This window comes from Clarias gariepinus, chromosome 28 (genome assembly GCF_024256425.1).
Source record: "Clarias gariepinus isolate MV-2021 ecotype Netherlands chromosome 28, CGAR_prim_01v2, whole genome shotgun sequence".
Classification (NCBI taxonomy): Eukaryota; Metazoa; Chordata; class Actinopteri; order Siluriformes; family Clariidae; genus Clarias; species Clarias gariepinus.
In genome coordinates, this window is record NC_071127.1 from 9,431,289 (window position 1) to 9,458,622 (window position 27,334).

General features: G+C 38.5%; 2 protein-coding genes across 3 annotated transcripts; one reads left to right on the forward strand and one right to left on the reverse strand.

The window, feature by feature from the left end:
• Positions 1-659: 659 nt before the first annotated feature.
• On the reverse strand, positions 660-20,591 carry vars2 (valyl-tRNA synthetase 2, mitochondrial). Of its 2 annotated transcripts, XM_053489611.1 has the most exons (30): positions 20,521-20,591; positions 19,065-19,265; positions 18,890-18,971; positions 18,655-18,755; positions 18,434-18,555; positions 17,233-17,299; positions 16,313-16,410; positions 16,134-16,215; positions 14,808-14,927; positions 13,697-13,805; positions 13,510-13,598; positions 13,313-13,403; positions 12,824-12,951; positions 12,616-12,719; positions 10,840-10,921; positions 10,682-10,758; positions 9,228-9,312; positions 8,907-9,006; positions 8,728-8,798; positions 8,486-8,611; positions 8,103-8,207; positions 6,625-6,693; positions 6,446-6,524; positions 6,183-6,313; positions 5,701-5,853; positions 3,532-3,768; positions 3,134-3,245; positions 1,510-1,715; positions 1,201-1,350; positions 660-1,089 (listed from the first exon to the last, which is right to left on the reverse strand). In XM_053489611.1, exons 2-30 carry the CDS (start codon positions 19,260-19,262, stop codon positions 1,009-1,011), a joined length of 3,255 nt encoding a protein of 1,084 aa, XP_053345586.1. In that variant the 5' UTR covers positions 19,263-19,265; positions 20,521-20,591; the 3' UTR covers positions 660-1,008. The 2 variants fall into 2 exon arrangements, with proteins under 2 accessions (XP_053345586.1, XP_053345587.1); XM_053489612.1 differs by lacking the exons at positions 18,655-18,755; positions 18,890-18,971; positions 19,065-19,265; positions 20,521-20,591 and having other exon boundaries at positions 17,233-17,331; positions 18,434-18,467.
• A 221-nt stretch (positions 20,592-20,812) lies between these two features.
• ppp1r11 (protein phosphatase 1, regulatory (inhibitor) subunit 11) lies at positions 20,813-25,176 on the forward strand. Its single transcript, XM_053489629.1, has 3 exons — positions 20,813-21,186; positions 23,823-23,931; positions 24,021-25,176. Exons 1-3 carry the CDS (start codon positions 21,109-21,111, stop codon positions 24,203-24,205), a joined length of 372 nt encoding a protein of 123 aa, XP_053345604.1. The 5' UTR covers positions 20,813-21,108; the 3' UTR covers positions 24,206-25,176.
• Positions 25,177-27,334: the final 2,158 nt, after the last annotated feature.

Consider the following 27,334-nt stretch of genomic DNA (forward strand, 5'->3'; position numbering starts at 1 on the left):
TTTCAAAATGAAGCCAGGCAACATGTGGGCAAAACTAAGTACCCCTCATGATTCATTTGTTTTTAGACCCACTAGATTTGCAAAGCTCTCGTAAGGTAACAAACACCACAACATTTGAATTGGGTTGAAGTCTGGACTTCACCTTGATTTTTTTCTTTCCTTCAGCCATTCTGATGTAGATTTACTGGTGTGCTTCAAATCATCGTCATGTTGCAAGACCCAATTTAGACTTAGCTTTAGCTTTTAGTTGGACAGAAGCCCTCAAATTTGTCCATAGGACATTGTTCCAGAATCCTTGTTGTTTGCTTAGATGCATTTATGATAACTTTATGTTCTGTTTAAACCCTTTCAAGCAAATCCTATTTGTTCAGTCTTCTTCTAATTGTGATGTCATGGACTTTAGCATTAATCATCCTCAGCAAGGTCTGTAGAGTTAAAAAAAAAAGCTTTTTCTTTTGTGTTAATAACGCATGCTGATTTATATTCACTTTGGAATTAATTAAAAATTTATGTGTTTAATAAAAAAACATATTTAATAGATACTGTTAAATCCGTGAATAATATTGTTAACACTTTATTTCTACCTTCAACTCAATCCATAATTACATTAATAAAATCCTGTTTTATTAACTTAAATAATGCCCCCCACCCACAAAAAAAAAACAGTTCATTGTGACTGCAACGTATGCTTGGTTATATCTGCCTAAATAATTACAAATTAAACAATAATAACATGGAAATTATTTAATTAATCCAGAAACAATGCCATTAAAAAACACCATAAACAACATCATCAAATTAAACTGTAATTAAAAAAAAAATTCCAGACATGTATACATGATGGATCATTTATTTCATGTATACAAATACTTTCTACAACGACATTTCATTATATTTAATCTTCACCCAGTCAATAATTTTAAATAAAAAAGATTTTCCCGCCACAGTCTCTAGTTGATTTTGTTCCACATTATTTGCTGTTGTTACCCAAGCTGTACTTTGTGTTCATTATCTGGACTCTTTTCTGGCCGTCTCCAAAGCTAACAGTTGTTTCTCAATGCTCTTTAGTTCGTGCTTCAGTGCTGCAATCTGTAGATTTAAAGATAAAGAACTAAGTTACATTTTAACATGGAGGAACTGCTTTAAAAAGCTACAGCTTAAATGCAAAATTAGCTCCACAAGGTAACAGTAAAAGTTCACCTTATTTCCCGTCTCCTGCCGAATGTGATCAGGAACCTTCTCTGTGTAGTTTGGTACTCTTGTCCGAGACAGGAATTGCTCAAGTTTAAAGAGAAGTTTTTCTCTACGCTGAGAGAGCAGGAGCATCTGGTTGTTATTATTACTGCAACTCTAAAATAAAAAAAATAAAAAAACAATAAAGAGAATATATTGGCAAAAAACAACTGTGATACTGAAGCAACAGGTTTATTCGTATTCATATTGTACAAAGCACCCTGGTATACTTTTACAGAGTTTTAAAAGCTGTGGCAGTGGTGTATTTCTTATCACCTGCACATCAAGGTGTAACTGGATTGAATGGTCAGTCACCCCACTGGTGGTCCCTTCACGTGGAGGTGGTTCAGGGGGGAACGGGAGGGAGCCGCTGCCTCCCTGAGGACAGTGCAGATGAAGATTACCGATCCAGCCCAGGATGCAAATAGCGTGACTGAAGCTGTGGAGTGTTTGTGCTTGGTCTGTTGTGCACACCGCCCACACTAAAGGAGGCGAAAGGTAACATGTCAGAATACATTACAGCGTTTTTAACAGCATCTTGTTTGTCTTATAGCAACCAGCGGTACCTCAATCCTTACATAAAAATCATCATAGGTTTTAAAAGTAATAGATGTTTGAAATTTCCTTCTCGATCAATTAACTATGTATGTATGTATCTAATCTAAAAAAATGAAATGTTTTACCATCGTTTATAGCCAATGGTTTACCACAGAATATAAAACAGTTTAAACCTCAAATTTGCCACAATTTACATCAATGTTTTACCCCATTCTACAAATGCTTCAACCAACGGATTACCTCAGTTTAGACCGATGGTCTACCACCATTTATACCAATGTTATACCCTTATTTAAATCAGTGGATTACCTACATTTGCACAACTAGATTATCTTCATCTATACCAATGGATCATCTCCATTTAAACCGTTACATTATCTCCATTTACACCAATGGATTACCTTCATTTATGCCAATAGATCACCTCAATTTACACCAATGGACTGCCTTCATGTACACCAATGGATCGGCTCAATGTGCAATAATAGATGACCTTAATGTACACCAATAGATCACCTCAATGTTCACCAACGGATTACCTACATTTACTCCAATATCATTTCATTGTCAAAAGGACCAAATGTATGTATACCAATGGATTACCTCCATTTACACAAATCTGTTACCTCAATTTATCAATTAATCACTTTTACTTACACCAAAGGATTACCTCCAGATTACACCTTCATTTACACAAATGTTTTTGTGGGGTGATTAGTCCAATTATTGAAGAAACAGTTACAGTTTGTCTTGATTAAAGATACCCAAAAACTCAGCTGAACGGACATCTAGAGGAAGTTCATTCCACCACCTACAGTAGGTGCCTTCCTTGAACCCTAAGAGATGGTGGGACGAGGTGAGCAGTGCTGGAGGATGTTGTGATTAGGGTTTAGAGGTAAATGGGTGCTGGGTCATTTTTAGCACAGTTACATCATGGTGCTGGATGGGTTTTGCAAACGCACTGGACACAATACTGTTCCCACAAGAACTGTTCCAGAACTGCTGACCTTTCTTAATTACCTAATACCATATGTGTTATTTCATAGTTTTGAAAGTCCCAGTATTGTTCTACAATGTAGAAAATTAATCACTAAACAAAAAAATCTGCAAGACATCCCAAACTTCTGAGCGGTAGGATATATCAATGGTCTAACTTTTACTTCCTTTTATATAAATGATTTACCTCCCATTAACGTTAATGTTGGTAAGATTTGTAGACAAAACAAATAATAAAAAATTTACACTGTTGTTACACTAAACCTCAGAAAAATGCTGACACTGTAGATATTGAAACAAAGAACAAAGCAATGGGGAATAACAGACATAATTCAATAAAACTCACTGTCAGGTCTTTCCCTCGTCATGTGGCGCTGGGCTCTGAGTGACCTGGCCACCCTGACCACATCCTGTACCACGGGAAAATCTGCTTCCTCTTCAGGAAAGTGCCAATGCTCCTGCGGAAATCATGAAAAAGAACAATAAGAGTGAAAACAGGAAACAGCTGAGAAGCAAAGCAGCCAGACTGACCTGTGTTGAGGGAGGAATAAAACATGGTGAGGGAGGCTATTATGAGGAAAATTAAAAATGGCAAGGCACTGTGATGCAACACTATGCAAAGCTAAGGCCTGCTACCACCCAGAGGCTGTTTATTGTCCAGCAGCAGCATGTCATGAATTGTTTATACCAGAGCAATTATAATGCTTAATGAAAGTTTATGATGTAGCTCAGTCAATGGCTCACCAGCTGAGAGGCTGTTGGATATGGCTGCAGACACACACTGGCTGGAAGTGTAGTAGGGTCGGGGCTGAAGGGCTGCAATCTTTGCCAGAGCTCTTCTGTGAGAAAAGGCATGAAAGGGGAAAGGAGGCGGAGAGAGACGGACACGCAGTGATAGAGCACAGCCGTGGCAATCTGCCTCTCCTCATTTTGCACTTCAGTTTTATTCACGTCCTGTTTCAAAACTGGCTTCGTGCATTCCTGGGGAAAGAAGGACACAAAAATAAGAACGAAGGATGTGTATGGTAAATAGTGAATAGGAGCCCTTTTCATGTTTGGCGCTCCATAACAATTAAAGATTTTTAAGTAATTTTTTTTTCAAGTATGACCAAAAATGTGTGTTATTAAAAGCCGTAGCAGCATATATAAACACACATACATATATATATATATATATATATATATATATATATATACATATATATATATGTGTGTCTGTGTGTGTGTTTGAGGATCGAAAGGAACTACGTTTAGGTGTTGTAATTAAGACACTCTTTTGAGAGTGCCAGGATATGTTTTGCTTTCATATAAAACAGTGGATCACCTCAATGTACACCAACAGATCACCTCAACATACACCAATTTCACCTGTGAGATTGCTGGCTCTCACATCAAAACATCTACTTTTGTCAAAAATTAGGAGTAATCTTTGACTCCGCACTCTCCTTTCAGCCTCACATTAAATCTGTCACTAAATCAGCATTCTTTCATTTACGCCGCATTGCCCAACTGCGTCCATTCATCAGTACCAAAGATGCTGAAACTCTCATCCATGCATTCGTCTCATCACGCATTGATTTCTGTAATGCTCTTTTAATTGGTCTACCTGCTAGCTCCATCTCCAGATTACATTATATTCAAAACTCTGCGGCTAGAATACTCACTCACACCAAACGCTCTGCTCATACAGTATAACCCCAATCCTGTCTGATCTCCATTGGCTCCCAGTTGTTTACCGTATCAAATTCGAAATTCTTCTCCTTGTTTTCAAATCTATACATGGCTTAGCTCCCACTTACCTTCTTAATCTGCTTGCCCCCTACATTCCGACCCGTTCATTACGCTCTTCCGATTCTGGTTTCTTTGCTGTCCCTCGGTACCGCCTCTCTTCAATGGGCGGCAGATCATTCAGTGTTATCGCTCCCAAACTCTGGAACTCTCTACCTCACTCTCTCCGTTCTGTTAACATCTCCATATTTAAATCTCTACTCAAAACTCATTTGTTTTCAGAATGTTACACTTAAATCCACCTGTCCTCTGCATGTTTTTTTTTATTCTTTCTCATTGTAAAGTGTCCTTGAGCTCTGAAAAAGCGCTATATAAATAAAAAATTATTATTATTATTATTATAAATAAAATTATTATTACCTGCATTTACAACAATAAATCACCTTAATGTACATCAATAGATCACCTAAATGTACACCAATGGATCACCACCATTTACGCCAGTGGATCACTTTAATGTACACCAATGGATCACCACCACTTACGCCAGTGGATCACCTAAATATACACCAATGGATCACCACCACTTACGCCAGTGGATCACTTCAATATACACCAGTGGATCACCACCACTTACGCCAGTGGATCACTTCAATATACACCAATGGATCACCACCATTTACGCCAGTGGATCACTTCAATATACACCAATGGATCACCACCATTTACGCCAGTGGATCACTTCAATGTACACCAATAGATCACCACCATTTACGCCAGTGGATCATTTCAATGTACACCAATGGATCACCACCATTTACGCCAGTGGATCACTTTAATATACACCAATGGATCACCACCATTTAGGCCAAAGGATCACTTCAATATACACCAATGGATCACCACCATTTACGCCAGTGGATCAATTCAATGTACACCAATAGATCACCACCATTTACGCCAGTAGATCACCTCAATGTACACCAATTACAAGTTGCCAATAAGTTACAACCATACATCTATTAAATACTGTATGTTTAAGTTCAAAGCCCATCTCAGTGCATGAATCATTACCTTTTTTATGACTTTAATAATAGACCATTAAGCGTAATGAATTATCTCAAGTAAAATACAGTTTTATAAACAGTAATAAACACAGAGTTTGATTCATCACTGTAAACTCACCAGATACACATCGCAGAGGCTGTGGAGCCAGAAGGAATGCAGAGCAGAGGTGACCGTGTGGAGCTCATAGCTCTCAAAGCCTTTATCACACTGTATTACTGTACTGTAAAGTCGCGAACAGATCCATCTGTCTATTCTCGACACAGGAAAGGTCTGAGACAAAGTCATAAGGAGAAGGAATCAATAACAGAAGCAGTGAGGTTACATTTACACTAGCCCATTCAAAGAGGTTTAATAATCACAGCACAGCTTTGCTACGGTTGGGTCTGGGTCCCTTGGGAATTGGGAACTCACAACCTTCTGGAAGACCATAGAGCTTTAACCACTGAGCTACCACTGTTCCAGGTTAAACACCTATTTTAAAACGCAATGCATTATGAAATAACTGATCACTATACTATAGAAACATGTACAGTATCCTTAGAATGCAATAATACTGTTTAAGACACTCAAACCAAGCACAGGAGGACTTTGTGTTCTACCTCCTCCAGTGGCACCAGAGGAGCTCCTGCGTCCTGCAAAGCTCCCAGAGTGAATCGAACCGTCTGCCACATCTTATTACAGAAGTGTCTACAGCTCAGGACATGGGACACGGACATGCTGATATCCTCTCCTGAAAAACAGAACCACATCGAAGAACTTTTCACCTCGTTCCCTGTAGTTTCGCGGCAGATTACACTAAGCCATGTTCGTCCCAAGATCCTGCCCGAAGGCCACGCCTCTTCCTCTTCAGAAGTTCACTTACCTTGAGCTTTATAGGAGCAGAGCGCGAACCGCAACGCGTCTGTCCCGCATTCTGGGATACCCTTTGGGAAATCTTTCCTCTGCGGGGTGAGACACAGAAGACACGAGGACGAAATGAGCCAGCAGAGATGAGAGAGAACGTGTTGGAAGTGAGTGGAATGTGATGTCTCGTTTACTGACCTGTGCCTCCAGGGCGACCGCTCGCTCTCTTGCATCCAAGTTTCCTTCCATTACTTTTTCTTGAAGTCTCTAAACACAAGGAGGAGAACTTTATGCTTTATGTAAACGCCAAATATAGTACAGTATATCATATGTATGATTATGTCTGCTTAGTTCACTGCATGTCCAGAACAGGTGCATGGTTAAAAAAAAAAATTATGAATAGCAGGGCGGCATGATTTGATAAAAAAGTGATTATTTTGACGCTTATTCTAATAAACTCTACTGTAGATACATTGCTGTGTATGCGATTAAATAATTGCACAGGTCGCTATCATAATTTAGATTTTTATTTTACACGATTAATTGTGCAGCACTACGAAACAGTGACAGCAGTTGCATTTTAATGCTTAGCCATTAATGTTCAGTCCATGGCTATGAATAAATCTACGTAAGGATTGCTGGGGGCTAGGTCGAGTGTTGTTTGTGGATGAAGATGAGTCAGGTTAAACCAGCAAAAAAAAAAAAAAAAAAAAAAAAAAAAAAAAATGATGATGTCTCTTTTCTGGCACACAACCTCAACCTCTCGCTAAATCCTTTACATCATCACATGCGTCTTGCTTGAATGAACACAGCTTCTGTACTCTTTTAGTTTAACATTATGTTTTCCTTTCCATTTTCCTATTTACCTTTTTATTTTCATGATTACGATCCCGCAGTTTATATATAATTTAGTTAACTAAGGAATATCACATGAGATGGGGTGATGAAACAGCACAGCCGTAATGCGGTCATGGGCACGAGGACGCGGCCCGACGACCTCGGGTGTGATATTGCTTCTATACAACAGCTCTATGATTTGTTTGTTTATGTCAGCAATTATTTTGTTATGTAGCTAAAAACTTAATTACTATGTAGCTAAAAAGTGAGGGGAATAAACCATGAAGGTGGTGGACAGTCCTGTAAATCTTGTAAGTTCCTCTGTATATTTTCACTCATTTCACTTTAGGATATCGGCTCTGTTAATACATTATGGGTTGCGGGTTCAATCCCAAAAGGAAAGCAAGTGCACTATGTAGGGTGTACAATCGTTAGATCAGAAAGGGAAATTTGGGGGCCTTCGAGCGGTGCAGTGGTAAAGCGTTCGCCCTATCATCTGGAGATTGTGGAACTAACCGGCGTATTATAATAATAATAATAATAATAATAATAATAATAATAATAATAAATAAAATGTCTGCGGTTATGTGTGTGTGTAATGTGTTATATGGGTAATGGGTTTACAGGGCGAAGACAGATTTTTATTGTGTATTAACAAAATATCTGTTAATTTCATGTGCGGAATTGCTAAACATTCTTTCATGAGATGAAAAAAGTCCATCAACATCCAGAACCTGTTCACTGATTCCCTCAGAACTGTTTTTCTTTGAGGGCTGTGAAGCTTTTACTCTGATTACAAGCAGGACTGTCAACTCCTAGGAAATCTGCCGTCAGCGTACCTCCAGAGAGACACCCGAGATAACATCCAGAGGGTCGATGACGTTCCCCAAAGACTTGCTCATCTTCCGACCGTGCTTATCTCTTACCAGGGAGTGGAAGAGCACCTGAGAGAGATCAGAGAATCAGAGAGTCGGGCGCAGATGTGCTGAGGAGGCAGCTTTTAGAGAACTCCTCAGGAAAGAAAAAGAAAAAAAGAAAAAAGACGGGAATAAATCGGAATATATTTGCACATTATTTATTATACGTTGTGTCAAAATGTTTGTATTGTTCTTTATTATCCGTACCACATAAACAGAAAAAGTTAATAAAAATAAAAAAATAAATAAAAAAAAACCTTTTGAACTTTTTCATTATAGGATTGGCCACAGGATGAGTACAGTACCTGTTTAAAGGGCAGCTGTCCCGTCAGCTCAGTGCCTAGCATTACCATCCGGGCCACCCAGAAGAAGATGAGGTCACTTCCTGTCTCCAGAAGGGTGTTGGGATAAAAGTGCTTTAGGTCATCGGTCTGGATAGATGGATGGAAAATAAACGTAATGTACTGTATGATTTTTTACTCTTTTAAACCCTAATTGTGTTTACATGATTTTCAAACCCGAATAAAGCCAGAGGGAAATGGTGTACCTGCTCCGGCCAGCCCAACATCGCGAAAGGGAAAAGACCGGAAGAGAACCACGTGTCTAACACATCTGGATCTAAGACATTAAAGCACAGAGATATGTTTCATCTCCAGTGAAACATTCTTCATACCGTTACATCATTACCGAACTACAGCCGCGTCCGAGGACCGTCATTATATTCACCTCGAGTCAGGACAACAGCGTGAGGGTCCATTCCAAATTTGGCAGCGGCGCGCTCCCTGGCCTCTGATTCACTCCGGCCCCAGACCCACCGCTCCTGCTCCTGGAGAGAGAGAGAGAGAGAGAGAGGGGCGGTCCTGGCACAAAGTGAGCTCCAGCAAGCACCAGTACACAATACCAGTTTGTCAACGTTTGTTTGTTTTACTGATTACAATACGCTACACTAAAGACATATACGGTAATGGCAGGTGCAGTCGTCCGCCATCAAAGCCAAACAAACAAAACAATGAGACGATGTCCAAATGAAACGACAGCTGCTCATACCTCCTGTGTGGGGGAGCGCGGTGAGGTCACTGTGTACGCTGGAATCTGATGTCCCCACCAGAGTTGTCTGGAAATGCACCAGTCGCTGCAGGAGGTGTGTACACGTTACACCGTTATTAAGCATTTACACCTTAAACTTTCCACATTTTCTTGTGAACCTGGGACTGAAATGGACCTCATGTCTTGAATCTGCATAAATAACCCATAAAGGCCTCTTTGTTGCTGCTCTGGCTCATGCCTCCTTACCCAATTACTTGACTTTTCAGTGGACGACCTCCCCTGGACAGCGTCAAGGTTTATATCATTTAATAATGGATGCAGTAGTACTCTGTAGAAAATGTTTGTTTTTTACTTTTCCAAAACTTTTTTTTTTTTTTAGCCTCGTTCTTTACGTAATTAAAAAAAAAAAAATTCGAGTCAGGTTTATTTATATTTAGGTCACTTTACTTTTTTTGCGCTTGACTACGAGTGGTGTTCAAGTCAAACTGGGACTTTGGGGCGCGCTAATGCACTCATCCCAGTGTTTCACAAGTTCAAGGTTTTCTCAGTAGGACTGCCTGAAATTTCACTTCTGGAACACCGGCCTCCCAGGAACTCCCTTAATGGAGCAAACATGTGGAAATGGCTTGGAGCGCGGTCGGGACTGTACGAGAGATGTGGAGATAACTCCCAGCTGTTTGTGAATGATTGTGTGTACAGTTCACACAGACAGATACGTCTCTTCTGCAAGTTGCGACGAGTTATCTGCCGATTTTTGAAAATCAGGTTTGCGGGAATGACTGCAGTGGACTCACCTCGATCAGAATCGTCATTCACGGACTTCTTTAAAAAAAATTGCATTATTTAAATGTTGTAATGCGGCTAAGAGTCTCATAACCGGAATCATCGTAAACGAGTCCTGGTTTGACTTGAACAACCACAATAATTCTAAAATTATGTAACAGCTGATGGTATCCAAGTGGTCAAGAGCTAATTTAATAATTTTATAGATATTTTTTGTAAACTATATTCATTATTCTTCGTTATTAAAGATAGTCCGTGTAGCTCTGTGACATATAATCCCAATTAAGTAGCATTACAATATGTAAAAAAAAAAAAAAACAGTGGGGTGAATACTTATGTACATTATTATTCTAATAAGAAAATTGTATCAGAATAACCGTAAATTTTTATCTCTTATAAACAGCAAAGAAAAAAAACTTTTTATTAACTAAGCAGCTTCTCTATTTTCCTTTAACCCAGTGTCAGAGCATAAATGACATCACAAAAGTCACTAAGCGTCTATAACCTCCCGTGTCCTTTCCCCTGCTGCGAACTTCCTTTTTTACGCCTATTTGTGCTGAAATCATTAACACTCGACTTTATCAAGAAAAGCAGAAGGTTTTTTATGTTTCCTGTTTCACCAGAGATAAAGAGAAAACAAGTTCACATCTGGTCATGACACTATAACTAACCTGATATTAGCCAGCCAGTTCTTCCACGTTTTGCTGTAGAAGTGAGGAATTATCTCCAGCTCTCCGTCATCCACGGCCTGATGGATATCATTATCATTATTATTATTATTATTAAGCTGGCATGTGTAGCTACAGTAAGAGGATTGTTTTTCACATACCCGAATTGCCTTCTGTGCCATCTCCTCACATCGAACAAACCACTGTTTCTTCAGCAGAGGCTCGATCACGTCTCCGGAACGGCTGCAGGCAGAGAGACGCATCGAATCAGGACAAAAAAAAAAAACGGGAATCTAATCTGAGAGCTTTAAATCTACATTGCGCAATTATGCAGTTTATTACTGATTTCTGGAGAGGATATGAAATTATTTCTTAAAATTATTATTCCTGTGTTCAAGGTCAAGAAATCTTTGTGCATGTTCATGATTTACTTTATTCACGCTTAATGTTCTCCATTAATAATACTGCACCCACATTTTGGATAATTTGTGCTTCTGGTAATTATTCCGAGCAGTGAGCTAATAAACTTCACACCAGCTGTTTGAATGATCCAAAATTATGGTCAATGTTGAGGTCATATCATGATCCAAATTTTCACCACGTACTGTACCAAAGGCATCAATTATGGAGGATGGAGCAAATATACAAGGAGCGTTCAAATCAAATTGGGATTTTTGATTGTGCAGAACAACAGAACACAGTTAGGAGAGTAACAACTCCCTTTATTTCTCTCTATAATCCCCTGCTACACTAATGCACTTATCCCTAAGGTAGAAAGTTTCCCTCAGTACACCAGAGCCATTATCGGACTGCCTGCTTCATGTCTTAAATGGCCAAAACACTTGTGAAATGGCTCGGAGCGAGGTCAAGACTGAGCTGAGTTCCTGTAATGAAAAAAAACAAAACAAAAAAAAACATAACACCTTTTGGTGATTAAACCAAAGTTTTTTTTTTCTCCTATTAAAGTAGTGGGCCATTAAAGGAGTTCCTGAGAGGCCAGTGTTTCAGAAGTGAAGCAGGCTGAATCCAAACGTGGATCTGACGTACTGAGAATTATTATTATAATTAATTATTCTGCGCAACCAAAAGTCCTAGTTTCACTTGAACACCCCTTGTAAAATACTCATCTTGGATGGCTACAGAAGATAAAACACTCGTAAATCAAAGCAAATTTTCCCATAAGAAATAATGGAAACTCAAATTATTAGTTCCACAGCCCAAAAAAATAAACACATAAGAATAATTAATACAAAATATAAAGTAAAAATAAAACAAAATAATCTGCACTTTACTGTTTAAAAAAGTAAAAATTAATTCCGACAGATACGTGTTTACGCTTATGTGCGCAGGCGCTGTATGTGTGTGTTTGTGTATGTGTGTGAAGTGAGAGGAGGAATCAGTCACTTCCCCTCTCCCCCTTCTCATCTTACACAGTAAACTTGTTAGTTTTCCAAATCAAAATTTATTGAAAATCTTGCAAACTGCGTTACTTGCAATCCGAGGTTTTACTGTACTTGACTAAATCTCTGTTCTCTTTCCCCACACTGCCATCATGTGGCCAAAAACATAATCACACCTACGGAAATGAATCTTACAGTGAAATGTGAAATGTACAGTAATTGTCGTCTTAGCGCAATTAAATCACGAGGGGAATCCTAAACGCCATTTTGTCTCAGAGCTGTTTTCCACTGTATTGGACTGTGAACTCTGTTTTGTGGAGGATTTTCCGAAATTACGATTATTCACCACCAGGGCAGCTTTTTTCCATCATTGTGCTCCCGGACTGATTCATTGTAACCTATAAGGTCGAATCATTTCTTCCGCACCCCAATTATTCCAGATCTAAACACTGAACAAATTAAAAGTGTGAATAATCCAAATAACCTTAATTTACCTTCCTGATTGGTCACAATTTTTTTCTCTAAATCTCAGCTCACCTGCAAATCGGTAAAGACATGGGATGATCCCTCTTCCCTCTGAACAACTCTTTCTCCATCAATGCGCTAACCACGCGCTCCCTGGCGTCAAATCGCTTCACTCCCTGAGACGAAGATATGAAAACAATCAATTTTCAGATCTTTGTCATTTTAGATGTAAAAGTAGGAGGAAAAACAGATCATATCGCGGTGATGAAGAGTACAGCACCTCGAGCCACGGGCCACAAAGGGGCGTCATGGTTCCATCTCCCCCAATTACGGTGAGGCGAGGTAACGAGTGTCTCTGAGAGAGCCGGAAGTCAGTGTGATCGTGAGCCGGGGTCAGCTTCACCGCTCCTGCCATGTAACAGGAATAAAAAAATAAACATCTTAGTTTTTATAATAAAGCAGTGATAATATTAACAACACACTTTAAGACTAAATGTTAGAAATGACACTATGTCATTTTCCTTGATGCCGTTTACATTTTTATCATAAAAGCTTTATTTTCTTTTGTTGAATATATTTTTATTGACTTTCAAACACTGTGATAATATAACTATAATAGTTATAATAAAAGGTATACAGTACAAATATAAAAGCAATCCCGAAAGAAGAAATAAAACAATTATACGTCTTTATGTATATATAAATGTGTTTCTTTTCCAAAATTTTTTACAGGACCTGGTATCATCTCTAATAAGAAGGTCCAACATACCCGTCCCTAATTCCATGTCCACCATCGTGTCTGTGATTACGGGTAACAGCCTGTCTGTAAACGGGTGTCTGCACTGTTTTCCATGGAGATCCTAACAGCAGAAAACATCTCATATATTCTATAATCACCGTATGACTTGTGTGTGTACAGTGTATATTTCTGTGTGTGTGTGTGTGTGTGTGTGTGTGTGTGTGTACCTGGTATCGAGGATCGTCAGGGTGCACGGCGATGGCCACGTCTCCCAGCATGGTCTCGGGACGAGTAGTCGACACGGCAACCTCTCCTTCTAACAAAAGCACAACAACAGCAAGGAGTTTAGGACCAACTGCACAATTCAGTCCAAAACCTTTTTAAAAGACTCAGATCAAATTAGAAAACTCTTACGCTGTCCCTCTATCGGGTAGGCGAATGTAACCATGGTGCCAAATTCGACTTTCCGCTGGTAGCCAGGAACAGACAGAAGAGTCCGGCCTGATAACTGCTTGGAGTCAACCTGGACACAAAGACATCCTGACAATGCTACACAATGCTAACCACTACACCGCCGTGCCGCTCACATAGTCACATCAAGTCATGATAAAGAAACAAATGGTGTCGAGAGCAACAACGGTGGTCAAAAGCATTGAGACAAATGTCAAATTCAATGTTTTGATGACGTTCTTACAATTAATGATGATCAAGAGAATAGGAATATTTTGTTATCTGATGCAATAAAGTTTCTATACAACAATCAATATTTAGTACAAAGTCCTTTATTCTTCAAAACCTCTTCAAAAGACGTCTGCTGTACTCTGCCATCACTCGCCTACTCTATGCCTGCTTGACCGCTTCCTGAAGCTCGTGTACAAAAAACGGTTCCTACATTCTTCACCATCTTCTATTGGGTTTAGGTCTGGAGATCACAAGCTGAACACCATTTAGTTGTCACTAGTTTTTCAGTTAATTAGCACAACTCTCCAGCCAGACAGGCAAGAACTAATTAGTGTCGTCACCCGTTTTGTGCACAGGGAGGCATATGCTGTCTTAAACTACTGTAACAATATCTCCACTTCATAACCGTCACTTTCACTTCATGTTTTCTTTAGTACGACACTTAATAATGAAACTTACTTTTAACATGAAAACTCCACTGAACTTCTTTTAAATCACTTTTTAGTCATATTTAAATATTCAGATGGATCTCCAATGTGTGTGTGTGTGTGTACAAACAAAAATAAATCCTGTTTAAATTTTTTTTTTATCCTATTTACATTTTTGTTTTCGCCAGGGTTTAAACAAGTGTCAACAGGATAAAACAAGTAAAAATCTTAAAAAATACTTTTAAAAAAATCACTTATTAAAGAAATTACAGTGTAGCAGCTGGAGTATGAACACACACTTTGGAGAGACAGAGGTTAACTTCTTACAGAAATAGTAAAATATTAGAGTGTTACGTTTTGTGAATCCGCTGCACGCGTTCACACTGTCTGTATTAAACGGGATCGTTTTTTTGTACCTCGATATCAGAGATGGCTGACTCCAGTGCACAGCTCCAGTTGACCAGGCTTTCCGAGCGATAGATCAGCCCCGAATCACACATCCTGACGAAAGCCTCGGTCACGGCGTTACTGAATCTCTGAAAGCGGACATGAAAAAAGCAACAATCATCTACCAGTTCAAATTTAGATAATTAGTGGTGCTTGTGAAGCTTACGGCTTACAGCTTTGTTGTAGGCACATGAAAGAGGTGTCAAATCGTTCGGCTTATTCAGGAATAGGATGCTTGACGTGGCTTTTCTAAAGGTTTGGTAGGAAAATGCCCCAGCATGGGGCAATTGAAATATAATGGTAACTTTAATAGGAACACTGAAACTAAACCTAATTGTGGATCTCATTTTCGTAGAGACACAGGGGACAGCTCATTTAACTCCGGCAACCGCATACTGCAAGATTCTCATAAGCCACGCCCCCTAGCATAACATTATTAGCAAGTTGCCAGCATGATGCTAACAATATTAGCATGTCACCAGCATGATGCTAACAATATTAGCATGTCGCCAGCATGATGCTAACGATATTAGCATGTCACCAGCATGATGCTAACGGTATTAGCATGTCGCCAGCGTGATGCTAACAATATTAGCATGTCGCCAGCATGATGCTAATTATATTAGCATTTTGCTGATAACATGATATGCATGTTCCTAGCATGACATTTAGTTGATTAGCATGTTGCTAGCATGATTAGCATGTTGCTAGCATGACGTTTAGCTGATTAGCATGTTGCTAGCATGACGTTTAGATTATAAGCATGTTGCTAGAGTGACATTTAGCTGATTAGCATGTTGCTAGTAACATCATTAGAATGTCATGATTAGCATGTTGCTAATAACATCATTAGAATGTCATGAACATGATGCTAGAGTGATTAGCATGTTGCTAGCCTGACTCCAATGTTATGGCATGGCAAGCACCACTCATTTTCTTCAGATCATGTACTGTACCTCTTTGGTCCTAATTTTACAATCCTCTAAAGAATAGCTTTCGGCTTTTATTTAAAATTTTGTAGTCGTTTCCAGCCTCCACATTACACTCCACAAAATGTAATTAAACACAATTATCAATAGGGAATTTAATCTGTTTGAATACTAATGGAGAAAACTATAATGTTGACACTTTTTAGATTGCTTATTAATTATGCAAACTAATATTCTATATGGAAGGAATCCTTGTGGATGACCTGTTGGTATAGAAACCACAACAAGCACATTAATGTAAACCTGTAAAGTACTTTGCAGGCAGAACTTCTGACCAATCAGGTTTAAGCAGGTGTCGTGCGTTACCGTGTCCATGGTGAAACAGGTCCGGCTCCAGTCCAGTGAAGCTCCAAGTTTTTTCAACTGTCGATAAATCTCATCTCCTTTCCTGCAACGCGAAAAGACCGGACACAAACCATGGAATTGTAAAAATCTAAATTCTACTCAAAAGAAAAAAAAAAACATAACCTGTTTCTCAGACTCACTCGTTTTTCCACCTCCACACCTCCTGCAGGAATTCCTCTCTCCCGTAGTCCTGTCTGCGCTTCCCATGCTCCTGTAACAGCCTCCTCTCCACCACAGCCTGAAACAAACAGAAAGACAAATCTACAAAATTCCTCAGCCCTGAGGTAAACACTCACGATACTGCAACAAAATACCAGGGGCGTTCAAGTCAAACCGGGACTTGTGGGATGAAGTTTCTCCGAATAAATGAAGTGGTTAAAAAAACTTCCAGCACAGTACGTTGATGAGACTTTTAGCCACAGTAAGACATTTGAATGATGCAAACGTTGTAAAGAAGAACCAAATTAGAGTCTTGTAAAAAAGTATTTGCCCCCTTCCTGATTTTTTTTTTTGCATAATTTGTCACACTTTAATAATTTAAATCATCAAACAAATTACAATATCAAAAAACAGGGTAATGATGCAATTATGGTTTTATTTATTTTTATTTTTTATTTATTTCTTAAATTTAAAGCTATGGAAAAAAAGTGACTGGTCTTTGCAGATTCAGGGCCTGAATGACTTTCTATAATTGATGGAACCATAAACGGTGGCACAACCACTTATTAGGTTTAGGGGGCAATTACTTTTTCACACAGGGATAGGCAGGTTTGGACAGCTTTTATGTTTTTCCTTAATAAATAAAATCATCATTTAAAAACTGTCCTCTGTATTTACTCTGGTTATCGTTGTGTAATATTAAAATTAGTTTGTGGAGCTTAAGTGTGACACAAATGCAAAAAAAAAAAAAATAAAAATCCAAATACTTTGCGCGGCAGTGTATATTGAAAAATACAGGGAGTTTTTACTCTCATAACTCTGTTCTGTTATTCAGCGCAATCAAAAGGTTTCAGGTTTGACTTGAACGCCTGGTATGTATCACAGGATTAAAAGAGAATACCTGGGTGGCGATGCCAGCGTGGTCACAGCCCGGCACCCACAACACTCTGTAGCCTTGCATTCGTCTCCTGAACAAGCAAGAGCTGATCATATCGGATGTCTTTCATGTATAAATGATTACAAAATATATAAATATACCACAGCACTATTATAGCACTCGCTGTAATTAAATTAAATAGTGATGTTGTTCTATAATTTATATATTAATGAACTGTTACTATAGTGACAAGATGTCCACGGATACTTGTCAGATACGGATTAATGTCAGATTTTTATCAAACAAGAAAAACATATAATCATTGACATGGTAAATCTTTCGGCGAGGAGACTTGGAACTGTTTAACGTTATGTAAAACGTCTCCAGTGTTCCAGGCAGTAGGTTTCCCTGTCATGGGAAAGTCTTCAGGATGAAGGACTTTGAGCTTTCTGGTTTCTCTTTAACAAGGCAAGATTTTTTTTTCCTTAATAATTTCCAGAAAGAAAAAAAAAAGCTGGTGAGGGAATTAATTGTTTATATTTGCTATAATTTAATTCATACAGTAGTTTTTGTGAACGAGTAATCTGATTGGACGAGAGAAATTTGGCAAGATGTTATAATGGACAGTAACAGCACATGGACTTTTAACTACTGTATATGTATCACTTCGTGTCACAGATGCTTTAGTAAATATTAATTACACTGGCTTTTGCAGCATAGATAAAAGAAGGTCTATGAGGAGAGAGCAGCTGTCTACCAAAACCCACATTGTAATCCAGTCACAGAAGAAAAAACACATCTGATAACAGTATGCCATCTTAAACAACACTTTGTCTCCGTAATAAGTACTTTTTAATAAAGTCTAAATAACATCTTAATCGCTTAAGAGATTTATGGTTTATTATCTTCAACTTTGGGCTACATTGTACTGGACAGAATTTAAAACTACTTTCAGCCTGTTAATTACAAATCATAATCTGTAGATACTACATGGTGTTTCTGGAACTGTGATGCAAAAGCAGGATCACACTCCAGGTCGTGTTGTTGATATTCTGCACAACAGCACACTGATATTCCTTAATTATAACAAGAACGATGTTCGGATATCTAACATCATTAAACGCACCAATACACAGTTATCCTCTGTTGTTTGTTAATACATTGAGATGGCGGCTTGTTGTGATAGAAACACATAACTGGGACAGACACAACCATAGGTATTTACCAGCGAACCAGAGCGTCCTCGATTGCCACCGTAAGAGCGTGGCCGAGGTGCAGTGTGCCGGTCACGTTCGGTGGTGGTATACAGAGCGAGAAATGTTTATCCACAGCTTGCGGCATCTCACCCTAGGGAAGAGAAATAATATGTGAGTACAAAAACATATCCTTGTTTATTTAAACAGATAAGGACATGACTACTGAAGCTCAGTCAGTGTGAGCGCTTACATGCTTGTCAGGGCTGAAGAATCCCTGCTGCTCCCACCACTGATACCAGCATGACTCCACATACTCCGGGCTGTAGGACTGTGGAAGGGGCAGAGTGGTATCTGAGGAATGAAACATACACTGAGGCTTAATGATCGTCTATATAAACACATCCACAGCTGAGGTTCAACAAACATCTTCCCATCTATACAGTATATAAGCAGTACTACATTATATAAAACAGCCTGTACGGTACCTTTCTTCTCTCCGGGTGTGAATGCTGCAGGGTATGTTATCTTTTCTTTTTCTGACCATTTCATACCACCATTGTCAACATCCTAAAAAGGTCAAAGGTATAATAAATAAGTATAGTCTTAATCAAACAGCCACAGATTTACCGTCCTAGATTTAAGAGCTAACATATAACCCACGCTGCTGAGTATAGCCGTCTCTCTCTTTCTTTTCCGCTTGGCCTTTTCCGTTTGAGACCTAAAAGACTGTAAGGGTCGTGATGATGAGGATGATGATGATGAGGAGGAGGAGGAAGATTGAGAAGACAGTCTGCGTCTCCATGCATGCCACACGTCAGATCCTGGTCTGAAACATTTGCTACAGGTTGGTCTCCACATGACCTAAAGGTACAGAGAAGGTAGAGAGGTTCAAATCATGATTTCTGTGTAAAGGTTTCTGTGTTCATCGGAGCTGTGGTCAGATTGTCTAATAAGTCACGTCGGATATCAATCACAAAAAATCACGTCAAAAACAAATATCAATTGCTTTTTCACCTTCAATCAAAAGAAATTTCCTTACAGGTCCAGGATTGACCTGAGCACCCTTCGTATGTTTCTTTAGGGTTGTCTGGGCTCTTCTTACAAAACATGCCAGTAGATTGTCTAACATAAGATATTCCTAGTGAGTGAACATGTGTGCATACATTGTGATGCTATAGATGTCCTGTGTAAGCTTTTACCCCCAGTAATGCCAGGAATTTTTATTTTTATATGAATTAGATTTTAACAATAATAGCATAAATTAATGAGTTAATGTTTTTTTTTTTCTTCCAATAGAAAAAAATATTTCTGTGTAAAGGTTTCTGTGTTCGAGTCAAACCGGGACTACTGTGAGTTTAAAAACTTCCTTTACTACTCTATATAATTCCCTGCTACAGTAATGCACTTATCCCAGCATTTCACTCGTGCTTGGATACCATAAGGTAGACAGTTTCTTTCCAACACCGGAACCACGATCAGACTGTCTGATACGTCACGTCGAAGGATCAGACGTTGAATGCAGTGAACTCCAAAGCCACCTTAGCTGGGATCATCATTCATGCACCATTCAAATTTTGTGTAGAACATCTTGTGGGTGCTTAATCACATCATTATAAACACATTTGGTCCATCTACATGCCATAGGGCAACAAATACACCCCACCCTGAAGATATTCCCAACCCATCGTTTCTGTGGCGGTTACTTACAAGATAGGATTGCAAGCTCGATGCCTAATTGGCATTCACACCGTGGGCAATTTGAATAAATAAATAAATAAATAATGTTATTTCATTTTATATTATGTAATGTTATTATTATTAACCTTCTTAGAACAAATTATGAAGACATATTATCCCTTAAATCAGAGAAAAAAATATTTGTGATCTCACACTGAAAATAAATAAATAAATGAATGAATGAATCCAGGAAATCCTTAAACACATCCACAAACACTGTCAGCCAGGAATGTCATGTCATTTAGGTTCAGGTTTAAATACAGACTAATTAAAATAAAGTTTGAAATTTTTACATTTCAAATCACATGTGTTTTTTTTTTTAATACTAAGACATATTTTTAGAAAATAACCGTGTAGATAAAACATGAGAATGATCTACCTCTGGTGTCTGAGAGCTGCTGTGGTGTTACTGTAAGGGCGCCGCCATGTTGGAATCTCTCCCTACTTTCTCTTTCACTCCATCTAACATGTACAGAATACATTTAAAGCGAATTCATATAGTGTTGCGATGTTTCAAAACGTTAAATCTTTTTATATTTGATTTTTTTTATTTAAATAAATTCGGTTCATTAAGTCTTATTAATTGTATTTATATTTATTGTATTTTGTTCCCGGTCGAGCAAAATACAAGTGAACACAACCAGGAAGTCAGAAGGAAGCGGTGCGTCAGTTAAATGTTTCCCCCCCTCCGATCTGCTGTTAGGGAGTGCAGATTCATCCGACTCCAGCGAATTAGCCGAGCTGCTGTTTTTATGTTGTTATTTATTTTTAAATTTTGTGTATTATCTCGTAACGGAATCAGGACTGAGTGAGGGAGTGAGGTGTGTGTGATTTCGCTGCACGTCGAAAAAACACGTCGCGGTTAATAGATTGACAGGAAACTGGGCGTGAAAGTGAGCTAGCTTAGCCTCTCTGAGTGAGTGAGTGTGTGTGAGAGAGAGAGTGCTAGCTAACGGTGCTAACTGCTATGGCGGAGCTAGCAGGGCCGTCCAGTGAGACGATAACGGAGACGGTGCAGACGGGGACACCGCCGCCGCCCCAGCAGGTGACCGAGCAACACACACACACACACACACACACACACACACACTCCTGAGCTAAGACGAGTATATGCTGTACAGAGTGTTTTAATTTAGCATTCTGAACCAACACTGTACTGTAGATGTGGGTGTGATTAAAGGGGAAAAAAATGTTATATATATATATATATATATATATATATATATATATATATATATTTATTAAAAAAAAAATTAATCATCAATTTTTTACCATCCTGTCAATGTCTGAGTGTGTGGCATTTATTATTGTTACAATTATTATTATTATTATTATTAATGTAAAAAATTTTTTTGTAAAATATGTAATGTAAAAATTGCAGTTATAAATTGGGATTTTCTTGTGCGGTGATAATCGTACCGCCACACTGACTAAAAAAAAAAAATCGATTAAAAACCGATTATTTTTATATTTATAATAGACAAACCGGTCGTGACCAAAATTGGCTGGTTTTCAGTTTGGCTAGCTGATCAGCCTCAGATTTAAACGTTTCGGTCTCGAGCGCGGACGCTTCCGAGTGGCGCAACAGACACGCATTAGGCCTGTAGCTATCGAATATTTTAGTAATCGAGTATTCTATCGAGTAATCGGATAAGATGTACTTTTGCTTAATTAAACAGCAATGTAAAAAGTATAAGAGAGACGAAGATTAATTGTTTTTTTTTCTTTTTAGAAAAATCTACTTTTATTTTTTAAATGCATACAGCATTTTATCAAAAATAAACATCGTCATTATTAACAATACAAGGAATAGCTTAAAGTTGACTGAGATGAATTAAATGCATTACAGTGATATACATTCTTATTTTAAAGCCTTTTCTCAGATGCAAAAACTAAAAAAAAAAGGTATTTTAAATGACTAAGGAACCCAAAAAAACTAAGGCACATTGAAGCAAATAATTATACAAAAACAATAAGTTGTGCAACTTAACCTTCATAACTAAAAGTTTCTAAATCTACAACTCAGGCAAAACAAGCTTTTACTGACAATTTCTGTCGTTTTTTCTCTTGCTGGTTTCTTCTTTTTTTGGCTCGCTGAAAATTTTATCGCTCCCTTCCATTTTGCATCGCGCAGCAGAACGCTCCCTCAAATCAATACACAGCTAACTGTTTGCGTCTCCTTCCGCTTTGTGGGTGACGTAAGCGCTTCTTCTTCGTCTGTGATTAAAAGAAGATCATTTTTTGTACTTGAGTTACTTTAGGAATCGTTTTAGCCCTAAAACACATTATCCAAAGTCACGCGTGTTAAAATCCTCTGATCGACCTTTTTTTCCAAACTCTGAGTAAATTAGTCTCAAAGCCACTCATTACGCACACTTTAAACTCATTAAACTACTCGTTAAACACTGCAGAGTAAATTAGTCAAAACTCTTAGCGAACGAACGGGTTAAGTGGCTGTCAAGTTGAGTTTTGAGACACTGAGGGCGTTTGAGGAGGTAAAAATCCTACTGTTTACACTTTTTCATCCTGTGTCAGTGGCGTGAGCTATTTGATATTTGAGATACGCGCTGCTCAGTAAGAGTGTAGCTTTTTGTCTACTTTAATGAGTTAATTTCTTGTATTTGAAGTTAGTTTGTTTGATTGTTAAATGCCACGCTTGGGTTTTAAGTGAGAAAAGTAATATAAGGAACAGGCTACATTTACTCACTCATTAAACGTTTCTAAAGGTTTAAAATTGTAACAAAATCGGGGATAATGTAAAATTTGGAATGGGGAATATTTATAAACTCATAAAACAGAACAGTTATACAAGTCAAATCAGCACCTAGGTATTGTGAGAATATCGGGAGGTGACTGGTGATTCCCGACTCTAACGGTGTGATGCAGCAGATGACATTACTCTTAGCAAAGTTTTTTTTCTCTATTTTTACCTTAAATTCCTAAAATGGTAGGATTGCGCCAGGAAGGGCATCTGATGTAAAACCTGCGCCACGACGGGAGCAGCGAAAAACAAACAATAATAGATATAGAAAAAATCGATTAAGCACCGGGGTATCGTGATAATGTCGTATCAGGAGGTCCGTAGCGATTCTCTTTAACAAATGGTGATTAAATAAATCAACACTTTCTGAATCAAACGATCCAAATAAAAATTTTTAACAGCGCTGTTCTTTTTCTTCTTTTCCTCCCTTGTTGTTTAACAGCAGTTGAAATACAGTAGGTTACATCACCACCACCTGTAGCGTCTCACTCATCTCATCTCCCCAGGCTCTTAAAGCTGATTTTCCGGTCCAGCCTTCGTTTACAAAAAAAAAACATTAAATGCATTGCTTCCTAATTTTCTCGTGTCATATTCTGTGTCTTAAACTCTGTGTCTGCTTTTATCTGGCACTTCCACACACTCCGTCTTCTCCTCTGCTCTGCTTCTTTGGATGGACTCCTGTAATCTATCAGCGCCACCTACTTGTAGATCTCACTCTCCCTCAACGTCCCGGTCTTTTCCCTTTCTAGTTCAGTTCTAACATCGCCTCCTGCTCTCCCTCGTCTTTGGAGCCGTGACATCACATCTAGTCTCTCTACATCGAGAGCTCGGACGGTCACGCTTTCATTCGGTTGGTTCTACTAGCAAACGGTGGCGCGTACAAATCCTTATAATGTCCCTTTATTATTTATTTTTTTTAGGAAGGAAGGAGCTTGACCATCAAGCTTCGAAAGAGGAAGACCGATAAAAAGGTGGAGTGGTCCAGCGACACGGTGGATAACGAGCACATGGGACGGCGATCCTCCAAGTGTGAGTGCATGTCAGGGTCCCGGCGCGTGAGGATATTTATTAAATACTCAAACATGATTGAAAACATCTGTGATCTGTTACGTCGACAGGCTGCTGCATTTACGAGAAGCCCCGACAGTTCGGCGAATCCTCTACAGAGAGCGAAGGGGAGGACGAGGAAGGATGCGGTAGCGCGCACTGCATCCTCGGACACGGGAAAGGACACGGACAGAAAGGAGGAGGAGGAAGCGAAGGCGCTACGCCCCCGAGCTCCGGCGGAACAAACCCTCACTAATTTACAGCGAAAGAGGAGCAAGCCGGTGGCAGAAAGGAAACTCCTCCGGGGACAGGGGGACACGTTCACAGTTTCACATCACGTCGAAATAAAGTCACCGCGTTGCTGTGTTTCAAATTGTGTTTTCAATGCAGAGTGGGAGCTTTTAGTTTGTGCACAGTTTTTGTTTTTTTTATTTCCATCCTTGTGATTAGAGCGAAAACTTCTGAATGCTGTGGAGATTTAGTTTTTTGATTTGCTGTATATAAGATATGGGTTTTAATTGTTTCTTTCTATTTTTCCTGTAAAGTATTTCTATTTATTTGTCTGCAACATTCAAGATCATTTCTGTCGTTATACATTCTCCTTTTAATGCAAGTAGAAGTAAAGTATCAAGATGCACTGAATCCGGTGATTATAGTTCAAAAAAATATAATAATAATAATAATAAACTCCAGATTATTTTAGCTGATGATTTCGAGAGCAGGGTCCATCATTCCTAATAATTGAGGTTGAACAAGGCCAAGGTGCGCTGATAAACCAGCTGGAGTAGAAAGACACGGACGTGGTAAAGATTTAATACGCTGCTTTTCTCGTAAAAGTTTTTCACAGAACAAGGTTAATGTTTCGTGCTTATTTTTTTTCCCTCTCTCTTTCTGGTTTCCGTAAACACGGTGAACCATTTCTCATCGTCATCACGTTTCCTAGTGACACTACTGATTCTTTTCCGACAATCAGACAAGTAAAGCTAATAATAAAGGCATTGTGCATGTACAGTACACATACTAACGGCAGGAAGCTTCACCGGAGAAATAAGACGTCTAGTATCGCCTGAACCGTGTTATCGGCTGTGCTCTGTAAATTTTCGGGGGGAAAAATAAAAAGGTTGAAAGGAGCGAAGGAGATGATGTTGGAAAGAGTAACCATGTGAGAAGTATTGTAAACTCCCAGTGATGTCAGCATGTTCAGTAATAAACTGATTTAAAAAAAAAAGGCTTTGAGTATGTATGAGACTCCTGAATGTCTGAGACACGCATCAAATGGTTATAATACAGTACATATTAAACATATTAGTTTTCTCAAACCTAGTCTTTTCCGTAGATTCTGTAATATTTAGAGTCGACATTTCCCTATACCTTAGATAATGTAGCTCCAGTTAAAAGAAAAATTATTAGAGATAAGAAACTTGCTCCCTGGTATAACGATCACACGCGCACTTTAAAACAGACCGCTCGGAAATTAGAACGTAAATGGCGTCAAATTAAATTGTTAGTATTTCAAATAGCATGGAAGGAGAGCATCCTGAACTATAGAAAAGCTCTTAGTGTAGCTAGATCAACATATCTCTCCACTCTTATAGAAAATAACAAAAATAATCCTAGATTCTTATTTAATGCTGTAGCCAAATTAACCAGAAATAAGACCACTGCAGAAATCTCCACAACAACATCATGCAATAGTGAGGACTTCATGAACTTTTTTAATAATAAAATTGTAAATATTAGGCATAAAATTGAGGTTTTGAAACTGAACAATGTAATTGATGTAGATGTTAATCTAGCCATGTCAGATCAGAACCTAGAATACTTTACTCCCCTTGAAGAAAATGAACTAATTTCACTCATCTCTTCTTCAAATTCATCAACCTGTATATTAGATCCTGTACCGACACATTTTCTTAAACAGATTGTTATACCAGCAATAACAGAACCCCTGTTGAGAATAATTAATTCTTCACTCAGCATTGGTTATGTTCCAAAATCTTTTTAATTAGCAGTTATTAAACTGATTATTAAGAAACCTGACCTCGACCCCTGTCAGCTGTCCAATTACAGGCCAATATCAAACCTCCCCTTTATCTTTAAGATCCTGGAAAAGATAGTAGCGGAGCAGCTATGCTCATATCAACATAGAAATGGCATACATGAACTGTATCAGTCAGGATTTAGGCCTCATCACAGTACAGAGACAGCACTCGTTAAAGTAGTAGATGACCTCCTATTGGACTCTGATCAAGGTTGTGTAACCATGCTTGTATTACTCGACCTCAGTGCAGCTTTTGACACCACTGATCATAGTATACAAATCTTTTTCACCCATTTAGTCCTTTGAGATCTGTTTTTTTCTTCACTCCAGTAAAAATAAACTTTTATTTATCACATTCAGTACTACAGGATTACAGCAGAGTGAAACTCTATGTGTTAAATCTCTACATATCGCTTTGGAATCCTTTTTCACAGGATTTTTCCTTATTACATAAAGAATGATTTGGACTGTGGGAGAAAACCCAACCGAGCACGAGGAGAACATGTACACAGACCCAGAAACGAGAATCGAACCCTCAACCCTGGAGGTGTACCCGTACTTACATTTGTTCATTAAAATAGTGAACCAAAGTTAATTCCCTACTAGAGTCGACCACTACAGGGCAACATTCTCAAACAGAAAAAACATACGAACCAAGACTTTATTTTCCCGCTCTGTAATTCGGAAAAAAAAAAGAATACATTATGCCGAGTTCTGCCTCCTTACTAAAAAAAAAAACACACGTCTTTCTTGTTAATTAAAACTGTACAAAGTCACGGCGAAGTCCTTGAAAAACACAAAAAAACTAAAAAAAAAAAAAAAAAAAACACACCTTAAAATATTTCCAGTATAAAGTTTTATAACTCAGACTCCTCCCACCACCATCTGTACCTGTAAAGGCATCTGTGTCATCTTGGTCACGGTCATGGTGGATCCGGAACATTGGGGTGAGGGATGGGGGGGGATGCCACACACACACACACACTCTCAGAACAGCCATTTTGAAGATCACAAAAATAACGACAAATGACATACAGGTATGCTTTAAGAAAAAAAAAAAAGATTTATTTTAGGCCCTATGTTCTGATTATTGATCATTCAAGAACTTTAGTTACATCACACACACACACATATACCTATTCATGTTCCCTCTCTCAGAAAGGACGTAGTGATCGCTCCTAGCTTACACAGCAGTTTTGTTTTGTTTTTTATTTGTACAGTGGTCCTGCACTTTAAAGAGCAAGCACAAGGAATAAAACTGACAAATTATCTTAAAGTGCATTGACTAGACGTTGACATGAACAGAAAATGTAGCAAATGTATATGTACTGTATATATATATAT

Coding starts and splice junctions, on each gene's coding strand:
- vars2 (XM_053489611.1), bottom strand. CDS start 19,262: ATGTGGAGACCAACCTGTAGCAAATGTTTCAGACCAGGATCTGACGTG. Junction 6,694..8,102: donor TCTCGGGTGTCTCTCTGGAG/GTACGCTGACGG, acceptor CCTTGTGTTTAG/AGACTTCAAGAAAAAGTAAT. Junction 1,716..3,133: donor GACGAGGGAAAGACCTGACA/GTGAGTTTTATT, acceptor CGCCTCCTTTAG/TGTGGGCGGTGTGCACAACA.
- ppp1r11 (XM_053489629.1), top strand. CDS start 21,109: ATGGCGGAGCTAGCAGGGCCGTCCAGTGAGACGATAACGGAGACGGTG. Junction 21,187..23,822: donor CACCGCCGCCGCCCCAGCAG/GTGACCGAGCAA, acceptor TATTTTTTTTAG/GAAGGAAGGAGCTTGACCAT. Junction 23,932..24,020: donor GGGACGGCGATCCTCCAAGT/GTGAGTGCATGT, acceptor TTACGTCGACAG/GCTGCTGCATTTACGAGAAG.